This window comes from Ammospiza caudacuta, chromosome 4 (genome assembly GCF_027887145.1).
Source record: "Ammospiza caudacuta isolate bAmmCau1 chromosome 4, bAmmCau1.pri, whole genome shotgun sequence".
NCBI lineage: Eukaryota > Metazoa > Chordata > Aves > Passeriformes > Passerellidae > Ammospiza > Ammospiza caudacuta.
The window spans coordinates 73,383,026-73,410,272 of NC_080596.1; the positions used below are offsets into that span (position 1 = coordinate 73,383,026).

The 27,247-nt window shown below is 49.7% G+C and overlaps 1 protein-coding gene across 1 annotated transcript in view; it reads left to right on the forward strand.

Annotated features, from left to right (window-relative positions):
- LZTS3 (leucine zipper tumor suppressor family member 3) overlaps window positions 1–27,247 on the forward strand; it is a 51,698-nt gene extending 24,451 nt beyond the window's left edge. Inside the window, exons 2-4 of the mRNA XM_058803868.1 lie at window positions 19,959–20,450; window positions 21,959–22,789; window positions 23,903–27,247. Of these exons, the coding sequence (XP_058659851.1) occupies window positions 19,998–20,450; window positions 21,959–22,789; window positions 23,903–24,616 (1,998 nt within the window). The 5' untranslated portion in view covers window positions 19,959–19,997 and the 3' untranslated portion in view covers window positions 24,617–27,247. The remainder of the gene's footprint in view (window positions 1–19,958; window positions 20,451–21,958; window positions 22,790–23,902) is intronic.

The window sequence follows — 27,247 nt, forward strand, 5'->3', positions numbered from 1 at the left end:
GGGGCTGTGACAAATCCCTAATTCCTGATATGGACAGAAGGGCAATTCCCAGCAGGATCCTTGAGCACCTGGTGGTTTCAGTGTTAATCTGGCCCTCCTGGCTGCAAGCTGCTTTGCTCCAATTTAATTTTGCTAGGCCTGGCCTGATGCTTTGGGACTGTGAATGGGAGATTTGTTTCCTTCACTCTGGATAATCTTCCAAGGATGGATGAATGAATGACACACAGAATGAATGACCAGGTTGGAAGAGACCTTCAAGATCATCCAGTGAAACCCATGCCCTAAACACCTCAACTAAACCCACCCTGGCATCCAGTGCCACATCCAGGCTTTGTTAAACACACCCAGGGATGGGGACTGCACCACCTCCATGGGCAGAAAATTCCAGAACTTTATCACTCTTTCTGTGAAAAACTTCTTCCTAATATCCAACCTGATGCATAAGGAACGGCTTTAAACTAAAAGATGAGAGATTGAGATGAAATATTAGGAAGGAATTCTTCCCTGTGAGGGTGGGTAGGCCTTGGTAAAGGACCAGAGAAGCTGTGGCTGCCCCTGGAACCCTGGAAGTGTTCAAGGCCAGGCTGAGGGTTTGGAGCAATCTGGGATAGTGGAAGGTGTCCCTGCCCATGGCAGAGGGTTGGAACTGGATGATCTTGGAGGTCTCTTTTAATCCAAACCATTCCTTGACTCTTTGATTCCACAATTCCCTGGCCTAGACATTATCTGGGAAACCTGAGAATTCACATCCTCCCTGCAGACACCTCAGACTTGACCCAAATCCCGTGGCCAGGACACCCAGCACCCACTCTGGGCTTTCAGCACGCACGGGGGAGATGCTGGAGCCTCTCCTGATTTATGGCAAGAGCCAGCACTGTGAGGCTTTGTCTGCTCTGTGCTGGTACAGGAGGACACAGCTTCTAGCAGCAGGGATGTTTATTCCAGAATAGGAAACCATCCCTCTGGATGACATAAACCAGAGGCTTTTGGCTTGCTCGTGCTGGCTCAAGCTGTGCAGGCAGATGTCATGGATTGGAGATGGAAAATGTCCCCCAGCGCAGCAGCTGGCATCAACCCAGCTTTTTGGGGTCAAGCCAGCCTCAGGACCCCCTGTGGCAGCTTGGAGAAGGTGCTCCCCTTCCCCAGCTCTGTGTGGGTGTGAGGAGGTCTCATACAGGCTCAAATGATTCCACTTCATGAGGAGGAAAAGCCTCTCCCAGCATTTTAACTTGCAGAGCAGTGGGGTGTCCCTGTGCTGGTGAACCCCCAGGTGCAGAGAAGGTTTGTTTGATCACACAACCAGTTTATTCTGGTTAACTGATAAACAAACTCTGGGTGCCATGCTGCTCATTTCTTCTGGGAGCTCAGCCACAGAGCCTGCTCAGGCTGGGATTCTATCAGCATTCCCAGCAGAAAGGTTGGATTTCCTGGTATGGCACAGTCATGCTCCCCTACCAGCCCCATCCTGCACGTTTGGCTGTGGTCCCTGAGATCTCTCACAACAAATCAGGCCAGGCAGAATCTCTCCACAAACACAGGGAAGCCCTTGGAGGCTCCACACCCATTGACTGTCACAGAAAAAAGGGGATTTCCTCTGAAAACAGGGCTGGAAATCTCTGTTTCAGCAATAGAGAGGGGGGAAGAGCTTCAAGCAGAGCCTGGCAAGGAGGTACTGCAAGAATACTGATTTCGGTGCCCCAGCCTGATGGTGTCAAGCACTTACAGGCACAGCCAGTTCACAGCTGAGGTCTGAGCTGGGTTTAGGTTGTTGTGGTGCTGGCTGGGAAGCTCTGGAGGCTTCCAGCACAAATTCAGAACTGTCTCCATCACCAGACCTTGGCATTGCCCAGCCAAGGCACTGAGACACCCTGGGATGGAGACGCCACTTCATTCATGGCCTCAAAGTGTGTTCAACAGCCAGAATATCCTTATTTAGGGGTTTTTCTGCTCCTCAATTTGAAAATGTTCTTCCCTCTAAATAAATAGTCTGGGTGAAGAGAGGAGGGAGGCTCTTGCTCACATTGGGATGTTTTGTATGGAAAAGGAGCTCCCCAGAGGTCTCCAGGAAGAAATCTCAGTGCAAGGAGCTCCCCAGAGGTTTCCAGGAAGAAATCCCAGAGCAGGGAGCTTCTGTGTCTGCTGCCATTCCCATCTCCACCCCCACATCAAGGCTTTCCACTCCTGTTCCCTGGGGAATGTCCTAACCCATGGATGCTCCTTCGGAGCTCACTGAGCTCATGTTTTCCTCCTTCTCTGATCAGTGCAAAGAACACTCAACCACCCCAAGGACCTCAGAGAGCTTGGGGATCTTGAAATGGAACAGCTTCAAGGGAATGGAAATCACCCAGCCGGGGGGCTGCCAGGAAAAGGGAAAAGAAAACAGAAGGAGATGGGAACAAAGAGTTTGAATTTTGGAGGAGTAAATTTTAAAAAGAAGGCATTGGGTGGGTGTTCAAAGCCTCAGCCCAAGAGAGAGCAAGGCCATCATGGCTGGGTGGGGAAGGTTTTTAGGTGAGTAAATCAATCCTGGAGGGCACCTCAGCTGGTTGGGTCTGGGTGACACAGTTTGACCATGGCCACGCAAAAAGGGCAGAGCAGAGAAGGACAAACCCCACAAAGGGCTGAGACCAGGTCCTGGTGGCTGTGTCCCATGGGGACAAGGGAGCACCATGGCCTGGGAGCAGCTGGCTGTGCAGGAGCCCTGGCACAAAGGGGTGCTGGGTGAGAACTGGGGGTCTCTGTTGGCTCCCAGAGGTGATGGAGGGGCTCTGCTGGAGGTGGGCAGATGTCTTTGTTTGGAAAGACAGGAGTCCGCTAAGGAAGGCAGGAGCCTCCCCTGAAATGGATAATGTAAACCCTCCCCACCCCTCTGAATTGCTATAAATTTTAAATTAAGGGGCTCTCAGGCAAAAATATGGGAGCAGGAAATAACAGTTCTTTAACAGGGAAAAGAAAAGAAAGGATAAAATAAACAATGCAGTATACTAGAACAACACTGACAGTATCAGAACCCAACCTGACACCCTGTGGGTCAGGGTGTTGGCAGCAGTGCCATTGGAAATGTGGCTGCAGCCCTCCTGCAGTGTCAGGGGTGGTTCTGCTGGAGCAGGGATCCTGTAGAGAAGGATGGATTCTTCCTCTGAAGATCCAGTGGAAGAAGAGGCAGCTGCTGTTCCTCTGGGAATCCCGTGGAGAAGCCGTGCTGGTGTCTCAAAACCTCTGGATTATATCTGGGTAGCAATGCTTGGCTCCTCCCTCTGGGCTTACATCTCCCAATAGGATGCCGCAGTTCTTATCAGCCATGCAGTGACATTCCATAGCTGTTATCAGCAGATGTGCCCTCCTGAGGGAGGTGTGATTGTGGTCACTCAAAGAGAGAGATAAGGCAAACTGCCCACTTGACAAAGGTAATCTGCCATACAGATGGTAACAGAAAACATTTTGCATTGCAGTCTTCAACAGCACAGAGGTTCCTGGCTCAGCCACCTGAGCCCTGGGTCAGAAATGAGAGTTGGGGGTTCAAAATTTACACCCCATCTCAGAGCATGGGTTATCCTGGATATCCCAGCCTTCTCCAAAGTCTCTTCTCTCATGATTTATTCATCTGTGGAGAGTGCTAAGGCAAAACTCAGCTCCCAAAGGCAGCACGAGCAGTGTCAGGAAAGTGCCTGTCTCCAGTGAGACCTGAAACTGCAGCAACTCCCTCAGGGCAGCCACAACCTCCTGTGCTGCGGCAGCCTCCCCAAATCCCACTCTTGGGAAGGCTCCCTGTCACCTCAGCCACCTCTGGTCATTGCCAGAGCAGGGATGGAAAGGGCTCTCTGTCTGTGTGGCTGCTTCCAAGCTGCACACACACCCCCAAACCAAACCATTTGTCAGAATTCTCTGCTTCTGGAGCTTTAGGGCAAAATTGCAAGGTTGAATCTCCACAGGAATGCATTTTGGTATAATGTACACCTTCCTTGTGCACCCCAGCAGTGTGTTTTACCCTGGTTTAAATGCACATTAACTCAAATGTGATTATTTTGGCATTATTGCTGTTTTACTGCTCTCACTGTTGTTTGCCCACCAACACCAGCCCCGTGACCAGCGGCTCCTTTGATCCCCAGACATCCTGCCAACAGAAAATTCACCTCAGCAAATGTGTTTCAATAAGTGGTTAGCTTTGTGTGGCTTTTATTTCCCTCCCTCCACGACTGCAAATAATCCAGAGTAAGTGCTGAGGCTGGATGGCCCCCCATGGGAAGGCTGATTGCTCTCCTGCCACTGGGAAAGTGGGAAAAGGAGCTCTGGGCCATTCTCTGGATGCTGGAATGGGACAAGGGCAGCATCCACACCCAGCTTTTGGCCAGGTGGATGGAGCTTGGGGCAGCCTGGGATAGTGGGTGTGAGGCCCCCATGAGATGGGGTTTAAGGTCCTTTCCAAACCAAACCATTCTGTGGATGCATCATCCCATTCATCCCATCTGTCCAATTCTCTGCCCTTCTTTCAGAGCTCTTCACAGCCTTTCACTTCAGCCACACAGCTGGGAAATATCTCCAGAAGGAAGGGAAAGTGCAGAAGGTTCCCCTGATAGAAAGGTCCCAAAATTAGTATTTGAGTGAAAATGAGCTGCTTTGAGCAATCCCCACTTGAAAAAAAGACCAATTTGTCAGGCCCCAAAATTCCATTTGAAAAAAGTCCAGCCCCGAATCTCTATTTGTACCCAAACAAGCCCCCCAGACCCTAAAATCCCCCTTGGAAAAACAAACAAAAAACAAAACAGGCAGTCAGACTCCAAAGCCCTATTTGAGGAAAACCCAGCTGCCAGACCCCAAAATCCCCCTTTAGCCAAAATAAGTTACCTGATCCCAAAATCTTGATTTGATCAAAACCAAGCCATCAGACCCTAAAATTCCCTATTTGTGAAATACCCCAAACCCCAGCTGTCTGATCCTAAAGTCCCTGTTTGAGTAAATGATCTTAAATTCCTCATTTGAGAAAAACCAAGTTCTGGGAGCCTGAAATTCCCAATTTGAGAAAAAAAAAGTATTAAAACAAGAGAACCCAACAGTCAGATCCCAAAATTCCAGTTAAGCAAAACAAGCTGTCAGACCCTCTAAACTTTCTCTGTGCAAAACCAAGCTGTCAGACCCCAAAATTCCCATTTGAAGAAAAACACACAGTCTGACCCCAAATTCCCTGTTTGAGATAAAACAATCCTCTGAACCCCAAATCCCTATTTGAGAAAACCCCAAAACATCCCAAATCCACATAACTCTATTTGAGCAAACCCCAAATCCACAAACCCCTATTTCAGCAAACCCAAAAACCTTCCAAATCCACAAACCCTTATTTGAGCAAATACCAAAACCTTCCCAAAAATCTGAAAATCCCTATTTGAGCAAACCCCAAAACCTCCCAAATCCACACATCCCTATTTCAGCAAATACCAAAACTTTCCCAAAAATCCACAAATCCCTATTTGAGCAAACCCCAAAACCTCCCAAATCCACAAATCCCTATTTGAGGAAACCCCAAAACCTCCCAAATCCACAAACCCCTATTTGTGTAGAAACAAGCCATCAGACCCCAAAATCCTCATCTGAAAACAGAAAAAGGTGAACTCCAAATCCTTATTTTGGAAAACCCAGGGTCTGACTCCAAAGTTCCCATTTCTGCTAAATTCAGCCCCAAATTCCCCTTGGAGGAGGACGGAGCCATCCCTTCCCCAAACCCCAGCCAGAGGTGGGCAGGGGTTGTGGGAAACCCAAAACCTCCCAAATCCACAAATCTCTATTTGAGCAAACCCCAAAACCTTCAAAATCCACAAATCCTTATTTGAGCAAACCCCAAAACCTTCCAAACCCACAAATCTTTATTTGAGCAAAACCCAAAACCTCCCAAATCAACAAACCCCTATTTGAGCAAACCCCATAACCTCCCAAACCAATATGTCTCAATTTGAGCAAACCCCAAAAACTTCCCAATCCACAAACCCCTATTTGAGCAAACCCCAAATCCACATATCTCTCTTTGAGCAAACTCCAAAACCTCCCAAATCCACAAATCCCTATTGTGCAGAAACAAGCCATCAGACCCCAAAATCCCCATCTGAAAACAGAAAAAGGCAAACTCCAAATCCCTATTTGAGGAAAACCCAGCTGCCAGACCCCAAGTCCCCCTTAAGCCAAAATAAGTTACCTGATCCCAAAATCTTGAATTGATCAAAACCAAGCCATCAGACCCCAAAATCCCCATCTGAAAAGAGAAAAAGGCAAACTCCAAATCCCTATTTGAGGAAAACCCAGCATCTGACTCCAAATTCCCATTTCTGCTAAATTCAGCCCCAAATTCCCCTTGGAGAAGGACAGTGCCATTCCTTCCCCAAAGCCCAGCCAGAGATGGGCAGGGGCTGAGCAAACCCCGAAACCTCCCAAATCCACATATCTCTATTTGAGCAAACCCTAAAACATTCCAAATCACAAAACCTCCCAAATCAACAAATCCCTATTTGAGCAAACCCCAAATCCACAAATCTCTTATTTGACCAAACCCCAAACCTCCCAAATCCACAAACCCCTATTTGAGCAAACACCAAAAACCTCTCAAATCAACAAATCCCTATTTGAGCAAACCCCAAAACCTTCAAAACCTACATATCTTTATTTGAGCAAACTCCAATACCTCCCAAATCCACACATTCCTATTTGAGCAAACCCCAATCCACACATCTCTATTTGAACAAACTCCCCAAACCTTCCAAATCCAGAAATCCCTATTTGAGGAAACCCCAAAACCTCCCAAATCCACAAATCCTTATTTGAGCAAAACCCAAAACCTCCCAAATCCACATATCTCTATTTGAAGAACCCCCAAAACATTCTAAATCTACAAACCCCTATTTGAGCAAGCCCCAAAACCTCCCAAATTCACAAACCCCTATTTGTGTAGAAAGAAGCCATCAGACCCCAAAATCCCCATCTGAAAACAGAAAAAGGCAAACTCCAAATCCCTATTTGAGGAAAACCCAGCTGCCAGACCCCAAGTCCCCCTTAAGCCAAAATAAGTTACCTGATCCCAAAATCTTGAATTGATCAAAACCAAGCCATCAGACCCCAAAATCCCCATCTGAAAAGAGAAAAAGGCAAACTCCAAATCCCTATTTGAGGAAAACCCAGCATCTGACTCCAAATTCCCATTTCTGCTAAATTCAGCCCCAAATTCCCCTTGGAGAAGGACAGTGCCATTCCTTCCCCAAAGCCCAGCCAGAGATGGGCAGGGGCTGAGCAAACCCCGAAACCTCCCAAATCCACATATCTCTATTTGAGCAAACCCTAAAACATTCCAAATCACAAAACCTCCCAAATCAACAAATCCCTATTTGAGCAAACCCCAAATCCACAAATCTCTTATTTGACCAAACCCCAAACCTCCCAAATCCACAAACCCCTATTTGAGCAAACACCAAAAACCTCTCAAATCAACAAATCCCTATTTGAGCAAACCCCAAAACCTTCAAAACCTACATATCTTTATTTGAGCAAACTCCAATACCTCCCAAATCCACACATTCCTATTTGAGCAAACCCCAATCCACACATCTCTATTTGAACAAACCCCCCAAACCTTCCAAATCCAGAAATCCCTATTTGAGGAAACCCCAAAACCTCCCAAATCCACAAATCCTTATTTGAGCAAAACCCAAAACCTCCCAAATCCACATATCTCTATTTGAAGAACCCCCAAAACATTCTAAATCTACAAACCCCTATTTGAGCAAACCCCAAAACCTCCCAAATTCACAAACCCCTATTTGTGTAGAAAGAAGCCATCAGACCCCAAAATCCCCATCTGAAAACAGAAAAAGGCAAACTCCAAATCCCTATTTGAGGAAACCCCAAAACCTCCCACATCCACATACCTCTGTGTGTGCAGAAACAAACCATCAGGCCCCAAAACCATCAGACCCCATCTGAAAACAGAAAAAGGCAAACTCCAAATCCTTATTTTGGAAAACCCAGGGTCTGACTCCAAAGTTCCCATTTCTGCTAAATTCAGCCCCAAATTCCCCTTGGAGGAGGACGGAGCCATCCCTTCCCCAAACCCCAGCCGGAGCAGGACACAAAGAGTTAATTAAAGCTCCTGCGGGCTCCGTGGCCAATCCTACCGAGCCAAGGGCAGCCCTTGGCCCCAGCCCAGCAGCAGGTTGCTCTCCTCAGGTATTATTTTGGAATTTTCCCGGGATACCACGCAGGGAAACAATGAATTTGGCGCTCGGAGGAGCATGGGGAGCAGCAGGATGCACCCCTGGGCTGCCCAGGTAAATCCCGGATTTTTGTGGGATTTTTCTTTTCCTCTCCTTCCCCCTCTGGCTGCGTGTCTTTGTTTGGGGAAGGGTTTGCGGTGGATTAGGGCAGGGCTGAGCTGGCAGGATGCTTTGCAGGTGATTTTTTGGGGGGCACACCGGATGATACAGGTAGGAACCTCTTTGAGCCAGGTCTCATAAGCTCTTGGAGATCTATTTCACACTTAAGGCAGCTCAGCCACCTTTGGAGGCATAAAATCAGCAGGATGGCTTCTGTTGGAAACAAAAAGGTTTCATAAAAGACAACATAAACAGAGAAAAAACGAGCCAGGTGCAAGAAGTTCTTGCTCTTGGTAAAACACCTCACAAAAGCGATTTGTTTCTTTGTTCACTTCTTTTTCCAGTAAGTTGCCCAGCTCCTGTCCAATTAGCTATCCTTAAGTTTGAGGTGAAGTTTCTCAGGCCTTTTTCACCTAATCGAGGAGAGAAACTTCCCCAAACAAAAACCAGCTTTGTCACTCTGTCAACAAAACCCACATTCCTATAACCGGGCTGCGCTCCTGCGCGGGTCAGGGATGGGGTGGGTGGGAAAAACTGCGATTTTCCCCTCTATAAACCCCCTCTGGATCCAGCAGGGACCCCTCAGCACCGAGACCTTACCCCTCGGTGGATTTTAGGGCATCACTCTCCAGTTTAGCAGCGCTAATTCAGCGGTGGGGACAAGGGTTTGCTCCAAGCGCGGTGTCCGGGGAGGAGCGAGCGATTCCAGGGCTGGCTCCGCGCCCAAGAAATTCCTCGGGCCGAGTTAATGATAAATCACGGGCTGGTGAGGGGTCCCCACTTTGTCCTTCCTGCGGGGACAGAGGTTTGGGTGAAGTTTGGGGGTGGCAGAGCCGGGCAAGGCTCCGTGGAACCGATCTGGGGGTGATGGCTCATCCCAAAGGGCAGGATTGGGTTCCCCCGCTGCAACATCCCGTCTGCAGGTGACAAAAAGGGGGATGCCCTGGTGTTTGGGGCCTTGGAGCTGGGGATCACATCGGGATCCCTGAGATTTGGGGTGTGGGGATGTGTGAGAGTGCTCAGGAAGGTGCTGGGAGCCAGGCAAGGGATGTAGCTCCGTGCTGGGACACTCTCAGTGGTCACCCCATATCCCCTGTGCTGGGGAGTCCCACGGGCTCTGCTGGCATCACCCCATCTCCAGCCACCTTCCCAAAGGATCTTCAGTGGATTAGTGCAGGGCTGAGCTGGTGGGAGCCTTTCCAGGTGATTTTTAGGGATGTGATGTACCTGCTGGGTTATGTTTGCACCAGGAGATCTTTCCAAATGATCTCCAATGGATTAGTGCAGGGCTGAGCTGGTGCCAGTTGCTCCAACCTTTCCAGCTGCTTTTTAGGAATGGGAAGTACCTGCTGGGCTCTGTTTGCACCAGGGGCTCAGAGCAGAGATGGGGTGCACACAGATGGATTGTTCAGGGCGGGGAAATCTCACCCTGGATCCCACTGGCAGCCCCTTAGCAAGGGGAAACTGAGGCACACAGGGCTGGGATGAGCCCAAGCAGTCCAGCCCATGGAATGGGGCATCCCAGACCCTCAGGGCTTCAGCCAGCACTGAGGCTGCTCCATCAAACTGCCCTTGTCCTGTTCTGATGGAATCCAGGGGGTTTTCCCTGTGCCACCAAAGCTGGTGCTTTTCTGGGCAGAGGTTGCCCTCAGGACCACACTGGGGACAATGACACAGCTGGCCCTGACTATCTTCTGGGGGCAGTCACAAGGGCCACAGATGAGGCCATGGATGAGCCCTTCCTGATGGACACATGGGATTTGGGAAGGCAGTTTGGGCTGAGCTTGAAATAATCCTGTCCTGTTGTCCCTTGGGATGATTAAGGGAGGAAAATCCTTCCATCTGCCCTCACGTGCATCCTGGAGGATGCCAGCCTGGATCCAAACCCAGGACTCTGAGAGCAGAAAAAGGGGGAAAATCCCCCTGAGGATGAGGACTTTGGCCAGGGGAATGCTGGTGGATATCCAGTGTGGCTTGTGAAAAACTCCATGGCAGGATAATTCCTGGTGGGAAGGACCCCAGGAGCTCTCCAGGCCATCCTGCTGCTGGTGGACCCTGCCTGGTCCATTCAGGGCTTGAAAACCTCCAAGGATGAGACAGATAAAGCCTCCCTGGGACTGTACAAATGTGCTTTGTCACACCTCCCCATCACCTGCCGAGGTTTCTCTGGGGCTTTGCCCACCTTGCTGCAGCCTCCAGAAAAATTTTGATTTCTTCCCTTGCTGGAACAGCTCAAGACTGGCATGGACTATCAGGTGTTTAGCTTTTCATTCCACTCTGCCTGCTTTTTCAGATCCAGAAAATCCTGTGGGTTAAAACTGGGATAAAACCCCCAGAAATGAAGAGCTGGGATGGAGGAGGTGGGATTGGGACAGGGGGAGCAGCTTGCTCAGGGTGAGCAATAGCCATGCCCAGATTGATTTGCTGATTATTTTACTGTCAGAGAAAGGTTTCCAGGAAGCTGTGGCAGGGTGTCCATTCCAGGAACAGCCTCAGGGAGCTGAGAGGGAAGGAGGGACAGGCAGGAGGGCACATATCCAAGGCCACGGTGCAGATTGTGGCTGTGCTTTGCCACCATTCCCCCTCCTGCCACGTCCTGGGGGATGGGGACAGGGTGGACTGTGTCCCTTAAACACAGCCAGCAACTGGGGGAGGAAAACTGATAGCAGAGTGGGAGGGAGGCCAGGGAAGGTGGAGCAGGCTGCTCTGTTCTGGCTGTGCCAGGAACAATGGGGCCTTTGTTGGGGAAGAGAGGTGGTGAGGCTGGCAGGGACAGTTTGGTGCTCAGAGAGCTCCTTGGCCAGCTGGGGCACAGGGCACTGGTGTGTGGGATGGGACAATGTGGTGGGCAGTGTCCCCCCAGGCAGCTTTGGGGGACAGGGAGCTGGGACATGGGGTGGGACAGGTTGGTACAGCTGGGGGTGGGGAAGGGGAAATAATGGGGAATGGGAAATAATGGGAAATGGAAATGGGAAATGGGATGGGACAGGTTTGCATCCAATGCATCCCTTGGCCAGCTGGGGGGACAGGGAAATGGGCTGGGACAGTCTGGTACCCACCATGTCCTTTGGTCAGAAAGTGGAGCAAGGAACAGGGATATGGGATATGGGATATGGGATATGGGATATGGAATATGGGATATGGGATGGAGCAGTCTGGTACCTATAATGTCCTTTGGTCAGAAAGTGAAACAAGGAACAGGGATATGGAGTATGGGACAGTCTAATACCCATCATGTCCTTTGGTCAGAAAGTGAAACAGGGGAAGAGGGACATGGGATATGGGATGCAGGATATGGGATGGGACAGTCTGATACCCATCATGTCCTTTGGTGAGAAAGTGGAACAGGGATATGGGATATGAGATATGGGATGTGGGATATGGGACAGTCCGGTACCCATCATGTCCTTTGGTCAGAAAGTGAACCAAGGAAAAGGAATATGGGATATGGGATGTTGGATGTGGGATGTGGGTTGGGACAGTCTGGTACCCATCATGCCCTTTGGTCAGAAAGTGAAACAAGGAACAGGGATATGGGATGTGAGATATGGGATATGGGACAGGCTGGTACCCAGAATGTCCCTTGACCACAACTGGAGGAAACTGGGACATGGCAGATGGGACAAGGGACAGGCCAGTTTGGTACCAAACATCCTCTGGTGGTGGGACTCATTTCCAGGTGCCTCTGTGAGCCCCACACATGCTGCCAGGACTCTCCTTGATGTGGGTCTGGGTTCGTGGCCACCCTCCCAAACCCTCTAGCATCAGGAATTGCAGTGAGTGGTTTAAGAATGAGCTGGTTCTGAGACCCTGGGGACCCTCACAGCTTAGAGTGAGGAGCCTCCCATGCTGGGGCCATCCTGAATCAAGAGCTGCCACCCACTCCGGACCAGAGGAGCTCTGGGGATGCAGGAATCTGTCACCCAGGCTGTCCCTTGGCAGCTCAGCAGAGCTCCCTGAAGGAGCTGCCTGGGTCCTTTCATCTCATCTCTTTTGTTTCAGCCTTGTTATGTAAATAGCTGATGCGGCCCCCATAATGAGAAAGTCGTTCCCCAGAATACAAAAGGCTGTAATTATCTCATTAGCAGGAGGAAAGGAAAAGGAAATGCTTCTGAGCTGGCTCACTTGTATTTCCCACAGCAGCCTGAGGAAGCACAGCCCCCAAAAGCCCCCCAAACCCCCCAAAATCCCCCAAAACCGGGACCTGCCTGCCCCTAATACTGCCACCCCCTCTCTTCAGGAGAGAAAAGCAAAGTGTGATCCTCCTGTCTCAGAAATGGGAAATAATGGGATATGGGATATGGGATATGGGATGGGACAGTCTGGTACCCACCATGTCCTTTGGTGAGAAAGTGAAACAAAGAACAGGGATATGGGATATGGGATATGGAATGGAACCGTCTGGTACCCACCATGTCCTTTGGATAGAAAGTGGATCAAGGAACTGGGATATGGGACATGGGATGTGGGATATGGGATATGGGATGTGGTACTGGGAGGGCTGAGGGCTTTGAACTTGGAACTTTCCAGTTATCCAGAGGATGCTGCAGGTCCCTGTGCAGACCCCCCAGTGCCCTCAGGTGCTGGGACAGGCTGGAAACTGGGGGGGGGTCACAGAGGGACAGGGTGGTCCCCACATTCCCAAATTGGATGTTCCTCGGCAGGACTGCCATGCTGGGCAGTCTAAGTCCAACCTCCCTGCTCCAGCAGGGTGCCCTAGGGCACTTTACTCAGGATTGGGTCCAAAAGTAAATCCAATCATAAATCCTTTGCACAGAAGGATGGAAAATGTACAGATACACAGCAGCCCCACAGCCCAAGAGGTGTCTGAGGGTGGCTGCAACAATCTGTCACTACTTGACCCTCCATCCTGCCTTCCTGAGTTTGATTTTTAGCTCTGAATGGGGAGAAAAAGATCTGCAGTGCAGGGATAAATGGGAAAAAGAGAGGTCTGTGACCTGGGAAAGGGGCAGGAGCTGTTCTTCTGAGTTCATTTGGCTTTTGGTAGTGGAAAAAGCTTGTGGTTGAAAAGCTGGAGGTCTGCATGTTTTTGCAGACAGGTTCAAGAGTGTTCCTACTGTATTCCAGTGGCAGAGGAAAACCTGGCAGCCACCAAGCCAGGATGGGGGGAAAGGAGCAGGAGGAGGTGCAGGAAAGAGCCACAAGAGTTACTTGAGGGCTGGAAAAAACGCCTGTGAGAGACAAGAAAAGCTCATTCTGTTCCCCTCTTCAGACTGAGCAACTTGAGAAGGGTGTAGGAGAACAGGAGGTGCTGGGCTCTGGTGCCAGGTGGGAGCTGTGGTGTCCCTGCTCCTGAATAAATCCCAGTGGAGCAGCTCTCAGCCAGGTTTGGGACAGCACAGCCATAAGGAGGGGGCAAGTGGTGGCCTGTGACACACAGGAGGCAGAGCAGTGGCTGAGTGGCCTTTTTGGAGGATGTGGTCCACAAGAAAAGCGAGGGAGAGGAAGAGGGATGTGACTGAAACTAAGAGGACAAGAGGGAACAGCCTCTAAACAGGAGAGGTTTACATTAGATATCAGGGAAAATTTCTTCATGGAAAGGGTGTCCAGGGCAGTGTTGGAGTCCCATCCCTGGAGGGATTTAGAAGCCATGTGGATGTGGCACTTGGGGACATGGTCAGTGGTGGCCTGGGCAGTGCTGTGGGAACAGTCAGACCCCACAGCCTTAGAGGGTTTTTCTAACCTGAATAATTCAGTGATTCTATGATTCTACAAGTGCAAGTCTTGGCTTTCAGTGGTGGTTTTGCCCCAGGGCTTGTTAACCCTCACTGGACACAGGTGGCTTTGCTCCCTGCAGGGTCTGTGTTCACTGCTAACCCATTCCTGTCCCTCCCTTCCCACTCCATATCTCTTCCTGCATCAAGCTGAAATTATCACAGCCATTCTTTTTCCAACCTGTTCCACCACCCCAGGACATGTTGACTTTTTCTCCTTCAACCAACCCAACCCCTTGGCATTGCTGCCAACAAACTGGCAGAGCCAACCTGAGCTGTAAACACAGGGCAGGTGCAGCCCTACCCCTACAAAAACAACAGAGCAGGGTTCATGGTGTCACTAATTGCTCCCTCATTAAGCAAACAAACCCGACTAATCAAGGTCAGGGGCACACCTGTCACCACAGTTGGCAAGAGAGGGAATTTTTGACCTTCAGGTGCCTTTGTTGCCCATGCTGGCAGCACCTCCTGCCTGGGATGGGCACGAGTGCCAAGCCCTGTTTGCTCTGGGGCTCTTTGCCGGTGCCTAAGGGCCATGGCTGATTCCCTTCCCTCATTCCCTTTTCCTGATTCCCTTCTCTGACTCCCTTCTCCCTTCCCTTCTCCCCTGGCACCGTGCTGAGCTGTGTCTGTGTGTCTGCCTCCCCAAAGCCTTTGTTAGGAGAGTGTTAACAATTAACCTCCTCAGGCAGCAACAGAGCCAGGCCTCCATCATTTAGTCTTGGTTAACCATTCAGCTGCTTATCTCAGAGCAATCTTTCTTCTTTCTTAACTGGAAGGCATTCACTAATGGTTTGGGTAGAGCAAGTTGGAAGATGAAGTTGTTATTTTACAAATGCCTGTATTGACAATAACATCTAGGAGTGTCCTGGAGCTGCAGGCAGGGCTGGAAACCTTGGTAAGAGGTGGGCATGCAAAGTTTGCCTGGCATAGCTGGGGAAAAGGACATTCCACTCCAGATTTTCTGCATCAGGCATCAGAATATTGCTGCCTCTGAGGCAAGGCTGCTGCCGGAAAGGCCAAGAGGCCACTGGAAGTGGATGGATGGGATGGGGAGGTGGTGCAATGTGGAGTGTGTGGATTCCCAGTGTCTCTGCTCAGAGAAGGTCACCCAGCCATGCTCGAGGGTGACTCTGCTTTCCTCCTAAAGGATGGACTTGGGAATGAAATGCTGGTAAATGTCACAGACATCTTTTATGAAAAATCTTTTTTTTAGGATTTTTCTTTTTGAGAAGCTGAGAAGCTTCAAAAATAAAATGTAAACAATGGTTATGTGCTGCTGTGGAATACAACAGGTGGATCTGTGATTGGTCTCATGTGGTTGTTTCTAATTAATGGCCAATCACAGTGAGCTGGCTTAGACAGAGAATCTGAGTCACAAGCCTTTGTTATCATTCCTTCTTTTTCTATTCTTAGCCAGCCTTCTGATGAAATCCTTTCTTTTATTCTTTTAGTATAGTTTTAATATAATATATATCATAAAATAATAAATCAGCCTTCTGAAACATGGAGTCAGATCCTCGTCTCTTCCCTAAGACCCCTGTGAACACTGTCACAGGTAAAGGCAAACACTTTGCTTCCCTCAGGCTCCCTGTGCTCATGGACAGGCTCAGCATCCCTGGGAATCACAAACAAAGCTTGTGAAAAGTTCAAACATGAACTTTCAATTCATGCTCCCATGAGAGGGAGGCAGTTCTCATGGAATCATGGAATAGTTTGGGTTGGAAGAGACCTTAAAGATCATTCAGTTCCAATCTCTTCCCATGGCAGGGATGCCTTCCACTGTCCCAGGTTGCTCCAAGCCCCATCCAGCCTGGCCTTGGACACCTCCAGGGATCCAGGGGCAGCCACAGCTGCTCTGGGCACCTGTGCCAGGGCCTCTCCACCCTCAGTCAAGAATTTCTTCCCAGTATCCCACACAACCCTGCCCTGTCAGTCTGAAGCCATTCCCTCTTGTCCTCCTGCCCCAGAGATTATGAGATTTAAGGAGAAGAAATGTCCTGGGGAAGTTTTTAGTCACACATTCCCCCAAACCTGGAAGGAGAAAAAATATTACTCTCCTGCTCTGTGCTGGAGCGTGGCAACATTATTCCTGTGCTCAAAATTTGATTTCACAGTTCAGCTGAGGAACAACCAGTGTAAAACCTGACTGGGAACTGGAGCTGGCCAGAAGATACAAACCCAGGGGTTGTTGTTCTCAGGAAAAAATGGCCCTTTTTGGCAAACAAAGCTGTACTGTCAGGGAGCTCTTGGCACTTCTGGAATCTCCTTAATAACATATTTGTAACACTTGTCTGTATGCTCTGTTTATCAGATCCCGGGTTTGCAGTAAACACAAGCTGAGAACAAGGGTTTTTTTTTCAGAATATTTTCTTGGATGATTCCCAGTTAAAAGAAAAGCTTCTTGTCGTGTTGGCCTTTTTTTTTTTTTTTTTTTTTTTTTCCTTTTGGAAGGATCAAACTTTCCAGTGACCTCATCCCTGCCCTCAGAGAGTCAATGTAAATGTGCAAATGTCACCGTGAAATTTACCCAGTGAGGGAAAAGTAACCTGGATTTCTCCCTGGCTGGCTGGGGAGCACTGCAAGGAGACAGTGCCACATCCTTGTCTGGAGCTGAGACCTTCCAGCACATCCCTCCCGTGGTGCCTGGTGTCCCATAAAAAGAAATCACAGCCTATAAAGATTCCCAAAGTCACCGAAAAGCAGGTTGTTCCTAAATTAGGAGGACAAAAAGTCTTCCTTTGACTCATAAAATCCAAAGGCACCGTTGGTTGAGTGTGGCTTCAGGTGGGTGTTCTCCATCCTTCCTCATCACCCCACAGCCCAGCCAAGTCTCCAGGTGCTCCTTTTTCTCTCCTGTATTTTGCTGCTTTGGAATGTGGTTGGAGATTGTTTGTCCAACATGTGAATTGTTTTTACTTAATGACCAATCACAGCCAGCTGTGTTGGGAATCTGGAAGCAGTTCATGAGTCTTTAATTAGTATCTTGTTAAGCCTTCTGTAAGATCATTTCTATATTCTTTAGTATGGTTTTAGTATAATATCATATCATATAATAATAAATTATGCTGATGTTCTTTGGGAAGTGTCTTTAAGGTGTGACAGGGTCATGAGCCTTTGAGTGCTGCTCAGAGCACATGTCCAAACATCACATGCCTCATACATGACCAGACCCTGCCACTCCTTGCTGCTGGCAGGGGTTTTGTCACTTATGGCCAATAAACACTCGTGTTTTGGCTGTGGGGGATCCCCCCACGTGCTCGTGTGATCCTCCTTCACTGCCAGGTCAAATTAGGAGGACAAAAATCTTCCTTTGACTCATAAAATCCAAAGGCACCGCTGGTTGAGTGTGGCTTCAGGTGAGCGTTCTCCATCCTTCCTCATCACCCCACAGCCCAGCCAAGTCTCCAGGTGCTCAGCAAGCACCTGGATTGACCCCTGGGCATGGTGCACTCATGAACCATCAGTGATTATGTTCTTTGGGAAGTCTTTAGGGTGTGACAGGGTCATGAGCCTTTGAGTGCTGCTCAGAGCACGTGTCCAAATGCCACATGCCCCATACGTGGCCTGACCCTGCCACTCCTTACTGCTGGCAGGGGTTTTGTCACTTATGACCAATAAACACTCGTGTTTTGGCTGTGGGGGATCTCCCCATGTGCTCATATGATCCTCTTTTACTACCTGGTCTTTAGACTTTGATCAGGAAATGACATGAGATCATCTGCTGGGGACAGAGGTGCAAAATGCAGGGTGTCCTCAGCAGGGAACACAAAGTGCTCACTTAGTGCTTGTTGATCATAAAATCCCAGAAATGGGATTACAAATGGTCATAAAATCCCAGAATGGGCTGGGTTGGGGTGGAAGGGACCTTAAATCCCATCACAGCACTCTGTGTCCTCTCCCTCTGGCACAGCAGTTGGCACATCTGCCACTCAGGCTGTACTTTGGACAGGGCTGGGTGCTGGGAAAGAGGGAGGAGAAGCCTCCAGAAATGCAGTTTAATAAAAGCAAAGTTGAGCAGCACAGCCCCTGTGCTTTAACCTTTTTAATTCTTTTTCCATTCCATTATTAGTGCAAATAGCAAGGCCCTGTGAGACACCACATGGGAGCTGAGCTCCAGACCTCAGCTTGCTCTCCAGGGAAATAAACCCAGCTCCGCTTTACTCAGGGAGGGCTGAATGAGCTTCCCTACCCCAAGGAGAGGGAGAACCCCGCTGAAATGGGGATTTTCTCCATCTCCCCTTCCTGTCTGACTGCTGCCATCCCTGAGCCTTTTTCCAAAGGGCATCACTATTTTTATCCCTTCCACAGGGAAACTGGCAGCTTCTGCTGCCCTTAAGTCCTGCTTTAGCCGCTGGGTTGTCAGGATGGATTATCCTGGAAATCCTGGAACTGAGGGTACCTGAGACAAAAGAAAAGCATCAATTCTGGCCCATGGGGACTGAGTCAATGAACTCAGTAGGGCAGGTGGGCAATGGTCAGCTGAGTGGCCACAGCTGTCCACAAGCCACTGGCCTTGCTCCTCCAGGTTTGGTTCAATCACTCAAAATTGCAATGCACCTTCTCCCTTCCCTCAGGGAATGAGATCCTTGGCTGGTACAGGTTCATATTCTCCATTATTCAATGAGGCAACAACAAAAGAACAAAGCTTGTTGTGGGTCTTTTATTTCCATAAATAAGATTTTACACCTTTGTGTAAAAGCTGATGAAGAGCATCGAGACAGCTGAGAATTGGTCCCAAGGATAACTGGTCCCAGGACAACCCTAGTGAAAGACAACTTTTGAAACCATTATTTCCATGTTATCCCTGTCCCATGGCCTAGTTTTGGCCAACCCAAGGCACAGCCTAAGTAGGAATCAAATGGAGAAGGGGAATAAAGATTTAAAAGAAAATTTAGGATGACACCTGCACAAAAGCATCTGTTTTAAAGCTCAAGTTCAGGCGAGCAACAATCCCAAGAAAGAGATGGAAATTGTGTTGCTTAAACCCTGTGGTGTCATCCCTAAGGGATGTGCTGGAGGGAGCACTTGTATGAACCAGGACCAGGGATGGAGACCTTCCAGCCCCATGGGAACACAAACTTACTCAAATCTGGGAAAAGTGACAGAAATAATTCCAGCTTCAGCACAGCAAACAGTTGTGTCTCAACAGTGCTATAAAGCTGCGCCTACTAAAATCCACGCAACTCACTCCCCTAGGAGCCACAAACCCTTGGATTCAGAAAATTAGGACCTCTTTTTGATAACAGTGGGTGGGGTTTGGGGAATGCTGCTCCTCCAAGGGATCTGGGGCTCCCAAGAGGAGAACCCACGTGTGATATTTGCTGGGTCCCCAGGTCAAAGGAGGAATTGAGAATCTGACTCCATGTTCTTAGAAGGCCAACTTATTAATATATATTATATTATATTATATTATATTATATTATATTATATTATATTATATTATATTAATCTATACTAAAGAATACAGAAAGGATCTTGCAGAAGGCTTAACAAGATACTAATTAAAAACTTGTGACTGCTTCCATAGTCCCGACACAGCCAGCTGTGATCAGTCATTAAGAAAAAACACTTCACATGTTGGATAAACAATCTCCAACCACATCCCAAAGCAGTAAAACACAGGAGAGAAAAATGAGATAATATTGTTTCTCCTTTTCCTCTGAGGCTTCTCAGCTTCCCAGGAGAAAATCCTGGGCAAAAGGATTTTTCAGAAAATAAGACAGTGACAATCAACAGGATTAGGTTTGAAAGGGCACAGCACTTTTTTTCAGAAAACAGTGACAATCACCAGGACGTAATTTCAATCTGCAAAAGGGCACGTCAGACAAAAATCACCTCTCTAACAACCCTTTTTTCCTCCTCTTTGTCCCAGTGCCACTGAGCTGCGCCTCCACCTCACCCCGACGCTGCCATGGCCACGCTAGAGACGCTGCCCGTCCTCAGTGACCCGGCCTACCCCAGCGCGCAGAGCTTCCACGGCTTCGCCCCGCGCTACTCCCAGACCATCCCCCGGAGCGCCATGGGGAGCGTGGGCAGCGGCGTGGCCAACGACCAGGAGTTCGCCATGAAGAGCGTGGGCACGCGCACGCAGAGCGGCGGCCGGCCCGCCGATGGGCCGCGCAACGGCTACTCCGGCCGGGACATCCCCCACCGCTACTCGGGCGAGGAGAAGACCTACAAGTCAGAGAAAGTCTCCAATTCGCTCTACATCAACGGTGAGGCGCGCAAGAGCGAGAAGGTGAAGGTGGACATCTGCGGGAACGTGACCGCCAACAACGAGAAGAACCTGCCGCCGCCGCCGCCCCAGTACCGAGAGCCCGGTAACCCACCAAAGATTTTGCCGATTTCCGGCAAACTGGACCAGGTGAGCACCTCCTGGAGCAGCTGGGTGGCCGTGGCACTTCTCTGGAAGCACGGGCCAGGAGGTCTTGGGCGACGGCGCAGTCTTGATGGTCTTGTTTTTGTTTTGTACATTTTGATGTAGAGATGAGATAATTCTTATGACTTTCAGGGGTGTTGTTAGTTCTTGAGGAACCCAAGAGCAGGACCACAGGTCTTCTACACACAGCTCATTTAAGTCACTGGCTGTTCCAGCTTCCCTGAGATATGTTTACCTCCCTGAAGGATGAGGAGGGAGCTGGAGTTGGCCCCCTGTTTCAGCATCTGAGTCCCATTCTTGTTTTGTGTGTTTTGTGCCTTCTATAGGTAATTTTCAACCACCCACTGACACTCAAGCTGTTGTTTGAAAGCAGCCACGAGCATCTGTTCCCAATCCCAGTGCCCCTTGTGAAAAAAAGGCTTGGGAACTACCCCTGTAAATGTTATCTCCCAGCCTAGCCCATCCTCATGGCTCATATCGGCTTCAGGGAGCAAAATCTCCCAGGCCTGGAGGAACAGAGCCCCAGAGCCTGCACAGTTTTATGTAGCCTGCTGCTCTGCTCCAGTGACTTCCATAATTTGTGTCCATTATTATTTCTGCAGCATTTGGTGGCCTTTTCTCCTGGGTTGTTAATCCAACAGCCCCTGCAGTCCATCTCAGTCTCACACTTGGTCTCCAGCCTCCAATCTCTTCAGTGGGGCTTTTGCTGTTTCTCCTAAAAGGCATTTCAAATTACCTTTGGTTCCTCCAGTTTAATTTTCACCTAAAATCCAATCTGCTGTAGGGGAGACTCAATTCCACTTTGAGGAAAATTTTGTTTCTAATGGTGCATTGATAGGGTGAGGAATGTGCAAGGCTTTAAAATCCTTTCTAAATCCCTTACAGCTGTGGTCTATTGTCCTCCAGCATTGCTTATGCCACAGAAAACACAAATTTCAAATGAAGAGCAGCTCCAGCATGTTCCTTGCCTGGTGTCACTGCTGTCACAGCTCCTACCTGCTCCTGTCTGAGGACAAGCAGGACATGAGGTCCCCACAGGCACAGGTTACTGCTGGCAGGAGGGAGATGTGATTCTCCTGGGGGCTGCTAATCCAAGGGTTCAATTCAGCTTTCAGCAAAAGGGCAATGCAACCTCAAGGCTAGAAATATAAACAGCAAAAATGAGAGTTATTTTGGTCAGCAAGGGCCAGCCCTCCTTGTGACAAGCACTAAGAAAACCCAAGGAGTATTCTAGACAAAAATCATGCAGGTTTGGGGTGAGTCATGCTGGTTTGGGGTGAAAAGATTGTTTCCTTTCAGCTAGAGGAAGGGAAGACAGTGTTGCCCTTTGAGTGATCACAGGTCCCTCATGTGCAACCCCAAATGTGTAACAAGGTGGGATAAGGAGCCAGCCCAAGCTGCATAACCCCCACCCCATGATGATGTGTCTCTTTTATGTGTTGCTACCGAGTCTCCTGCTGTGTTTGATGCCTGCTTCTTTTTCCTTTTTGCAGAGCAATGAGCCCTTAGTTAGACCCTCAGCCTTTAAACCAGTAGTTCCTAAAAACTTCCATTCCATGCAGAACCTCTGCCCACCACAGAGCAACGGGATGGCAGAGAACAGAAAGAGCTTGAACCACGCCAACAGCAATAGCCCGTCCGCGCCCAAGGGCGGGCTCGACAAGAGCAGCCTTAACAGGACTACAAACCAGGGCGGGGGGCTCTCGGATTCGGGCCGTAACTCCCTGACCAGCCTGCCCACCTACGGCACGGGCTACAGCCAGCACGTGGGCCCCATGAGCGCCTCCACCAGCCACATCAACCGCATCGGGACCACCTACGTGGAGAAGAACATCGTGGGCTACAACGGGATATCTACCTCAGACAGCGGGCGGTCCTCAAGCAAGAGCACCTCGTCCTTCAGCAGGCTGAACCATCTCAACGAAACCATGCCCTTCCACTCGCCCTCGACCGACGACATCATCCAGGACCTGGAGGACAGGCTGTGGGAGAAGGAGCAGGAGGTGCTGCAGATGAGGAGGAACCTGGACAAGAGTGAGGCGGCCATCTTCCAGGTGTTCGAGGAGAAGCAGAAGATCTGGGAGAGGGAAATGGAGGACCTGAGGCAGAACTATGCCAACAAGTTGCAGCAGGTCTCCAAAAAGGCGCAGCGGGCTCAGCAGGCTCTGCAGCTCCAAATCTTCAAGCTCCAGCAGGAGAAAAAAAAACTCCAGGATGACATGGGACAACTCCTCCAGCAGCGAGAGGAGCTGGAGAAGAAATTTGTGGCTTTCAAAAAGGAGCAGGCTGAGTTTCTCCCCAAGATTGAAGAGACCAAGTGGGAGGTAAGTGGTTGTAACAGGTCATAAATGAGGTTTCCATTGTGGAATATGGTGACCCAAAGTTCCTCCCACATGCCCACAGATAACAGCCATGGGTTGGTGACCTCCAGGTAACAGGTGACACTTGTCACCTCACTTGTCTGAGCCCCAGGTCTGCTGATTTCAATTAAGCTAAAATAAGCACAACTTTTTGTGCATACCCTCCTGTGCTGGTTAATAATTTGACTTCACAGTCTGGTCACTCCAAGTCATGACATTCAAATCCAGTTTCACGGAATACAGGTCTTTCCACACAGGTACTTGTGCCTGCCAAAAATGGGCTTAAGTCTATTTTAATTAAATTCTTTTACCATTTGCATTTGGGCAAACCTTGAAACCGGTTTTCAGATATTTGCTTTGTTTTAAATTGAAGATATAAAAGGAACTGAGCTAAGAATGACATCGATAGAGCCATGTTTACCTCATGTTTTCCATTGTAACACACTTTTTTTCGTTGTTAATAAGTTGATCTCTCTCAAAAGGCTGAAAGACACATTCCTCTTTCTAGTTCTCCTGTTGAGTCCTACATAACTTTTTCCTACTGTTCCTATTTTTAGAACATTTTATCAAGGTCTGTTTGTATAGCCAGTGCTAACATACCGTTTTTTCAGCTTGATCATGTGAAGAATTTTAATCCTTCCATGCAGAGGCTAGAAACTTTAAATTTATTAAGAGTGCGGAGGCAAAACATAGCTCTAGAATCCAGACGACCTTATTCTGCTAATCCTGATGGAAAGTCAACGAAGCTGGGATTAATTAGGCTCTGAAATGTGCCATTCGCAGATGTTCAGCAGAAGGTTTGGGATCGAGCCCTGTGGGTTTGTGGGTAGGAGAGGAAGATGAAGGCAGGAGAGAAGCATCGCTGGTGGGGACCACATCACAGGGCTTGGCTGTTTGGGCAGCTCCAGCTGGGAACAGCATCAGATCCCTGAGGGAAAAAACACAGAGGTGGGGACAACATCTAGGTCTGTGGCATGGTGAGGGCTGGGTCCTTGGGCAGGGTCATTTAATGGGCAGCTCAGGGGACAAGCAGCTCCTCACTGCCACCGACCAGCCTCACAAGTGCTCTCCCCACAGGTGTGCCAGAAGGCAGGTGAGATCTCCCTGCTCAAGCAGCAGCTGAAGGACTCCCAAGCCGACGTCTCCCAGAAGCTCAATGAGATCGTGGGCCTGCGGTCGCAGCTCAAGGAAGGCAAGAACTTCCTGCGGGAGAAAGAGGAGCAGATCCTCACCCTGAAGGACTCCTACAGCTCCAAGAGCGTCAACCTGGAGATCTGCGAGGGCGAGCTGCAGAGGAAGATGAGCGAGGTCCAGGTGCTGAGGGAAAAACTGAACCACTGTGAGCTGGAGGTCTCCGGCCTGAAGCGGACACTTGCCAGCATAGGGCCCACGGGGTCTTTTGGCGGGGACCTCGGGGACAAGCTGCGGGGGGACCCGCTGGCCTGCGAGAGCGACGAGGCCAAGATGCAGCGGCAGAGCGAGGACAGCGTGAACAGCCTGAGGAGGGAGGTGGAGAGGCTGCAGACAGAGCTGAAGCTGGAGCGGCAGCAGCGGGAGCAGCAGGTGATGGACTTCGAGGAGGAGCGGCGCACATGGCAGGAGGAGAAGGAGAAGGTCATCAAGTACCAGAAGCAGCTGCAGCTCAACTACGTGGAGATGTACCAGAAGAACCAGCTCCTGGAGCACAAGGTCAACGAGATGAACACCAAGGCCACCAGCCCCCCGCACACCGAGGAGAAGAAGACATGGACTCCCTCCAGGCTCGAGAGGATAGAGTCCACCGAGATCTGAGGGGAGCCGAGGTGACACGACAGAATTTTTTATTGCTGTGCATGTACTACCCACTCAAGCCAGAGATCTTCCGAAGGATAATGCGCTCCCGTGGGAGCGGTGTGAGCGTGCTCCCACCAGGCTCCATCACCCTCACTCTCCACTTCTGTGCTCTGTAGGTACAATAACTGTGGATGTGCGTTGGTTTTCTATCGACAATGCCACATCTCGGCTGGGGTTTTTTCCTAGTACAGCTGGTGAGGGTCAATTGGCTCTTTTGTAATCTGCCCTGACTGTTACTTCACTAGAGGCTGCCACCCCCTCTCCTACAATTCACCCTTTTTTGGTTGGTTGTTTTGGAGGGTTGTATTCAGTTTCTTTGGTTTTCCAAGCATTTACGTGCAGCAAAACAGTTCAAAGTGGCAGGTTTGTTGTTTTTTGGGTTTTGTTTTTTTTTTTTCCTGGACGTTTTTAGCCACATTGGCTAATGGAGCAAAGCTCTTGGGATCATGAGCAAACTCAAGCGTTCTGCATCAAGTATCCTGTCTAGACGGTGGTCTTAGTGAAGTCAGTGTGAGCTTGGCCACTGATTTCAGTGAAACCAGACATATCTCTACCAGACGACTCCCTCTTGCCCTGGCTGCAAGAGGTTAGGACATCCTTGAGGAGCAGGATGAGCCTGTCCTGCTAACAGAAGCCAACAAGGAATGATGTCCCAGCAGGAGCCTCTCTGGAGGCTCAGCAGAGCTTAACACATGCTGCGTTTTCACTTCCTTGTGGTTTCCTCCTGCAGTTCCACTCCTCTCCCAGGCTGTGACCAACCCTGGGAGCAGAAACACCCTCCCACCTCTGCCTTGGCCCCCTTACTCTATACCCAAGCTGGCTACAGCAAGAGAAAAGCTTGGAAATCCAAGCTAGTTTCCCTTCCCAACAGCCCCCTTACTTCCCAAAGTCAATGGAATCAAGGTTTGGGGAAGCCTCCAAACCCATGGGATGTTTATGCAAACTGAAGCTTTAGCAATCTGCCCCAGAAGCGGGCAATTGTGCCACCCTGTCCCCAAACGAGTGACACCTTGGTGCACTCTCTTGGGCCAGGATCTGCTTAAAAACAGCACTCGAGCCTCACTCAGGAGTTGCAGGGGGGGCACAGCAGCATCACAGCTGGATTGCAGCAGTCAGCCTTCAGTTCTGCCATTCCAAACAGCGCCCACAGCCATCCCACACCCCAGGGATGGAGAGAACAACTCGCAGGCCTGGCTCAAGAAAATACTCAGCTACTAACTCTGAGCATGAAAGAAGTCATAAGAGGGGGAAAATGCTTAAGATCACGCAAGTGCTTATGCCCTGGCAGAATAATAAACCAAATCCTATGTGCACAGTCACTAAGGCAGCAAAACCTGGCATTCTGCTTGAAAAGGTGGGCAAGGTGAGCTCAGTTCTTCTGTCATGGACAATTTTTTACCACAAGTCACAATAAAGAGAAGAAAAACGTTGCAAAGTGGAGTTTGTACTGGCCAAAGGATCAATAGGAGTGGGGATTTTGGCTCTTTGCCCTGGGGAGCAGCTAGAAGAGAAAAGTTAGGATTAGCACTGGGATGTCTGGAAATGTTTCTAAGGTGACACCAGGGTGAATTTGGCCAGATTAAATTTCATGTGCACACTAAGGAAGAACCTGGAGGCATTGAGGGGCTGAAGACCTTCCAAACAAAAGCCCTGCAGCTGCACATTTTCCATGTTCTGTCTACCCAAAACTCTCCAGTTCACAACCAGGTGTGACCTTCGGTTTGAGAACAAACATTGCTGTGATGAGCTCCAGCCTGAGCAGAGTGGAGAATGCAGTTAGTCCCACCAGCCCAAGTCATGGGACACTGCCACTGGCCAGGAGCTGGTGGTGGCTGCCAGAGACCCCTGGAGCCATTGAAAATTGAAAAGCGCCAAGACCAGGGCATTTCAAGACCCCAGTTGACAGCTCCTCTCTTTTCTCACCACTTCTGCCCATGTCTTTGGAGCTGGAGAAAGACAACTCATAGAAAACACCAGGGCAGCTCAGGCTAAGCCCCTTTCCTTGGACCAGCCATAAAAGGGAGGTTAGGTCAGGTTTGACCACTGATGGCTGTGGGGAAGAGTCCTCCTGCAAATCCTGAAGATCTCCAGCACTCCTGGACATCAGCCCAGCAAGGAAGGAGCACAGCTGCCTGCCAGTGCCACACAGCTGCAGACTTGGCCATGGCAGGGCAAAATCCACAGTCACCTGGCCAGGCACATCCTAGAGCTTCCTCCATGTCATACTCCAGGCCTTCCAGGCACAATCAAACATCCCACAGTGGCAGGGCTGGAGATCTGGTGTCTCACCTCCCAAAGCAGGTGTTTGGTGTCTGCTCTTGTGAAGATTGTTCACCTTGGAGGAGGAAAGGCCTCCTCCCTCCACCTTCCTCACTGCATCACATCGATCCAGAGCTTCAATCCAGATCTGAGACCTCGACTGTGGACATTCCCTGCATGACAGAGCCTTCCAGGCACCCACTAAGACACTCTGCTGCTGGTTTTTCCTCTCTTGGGATTCTCCCAGGATCCCCCCAAACAGCACCCCCAGCTGTCCTGCAGAAACCACCCCACCCCTGCTATGGTGACAGAAAACACAGATGGTTTTGG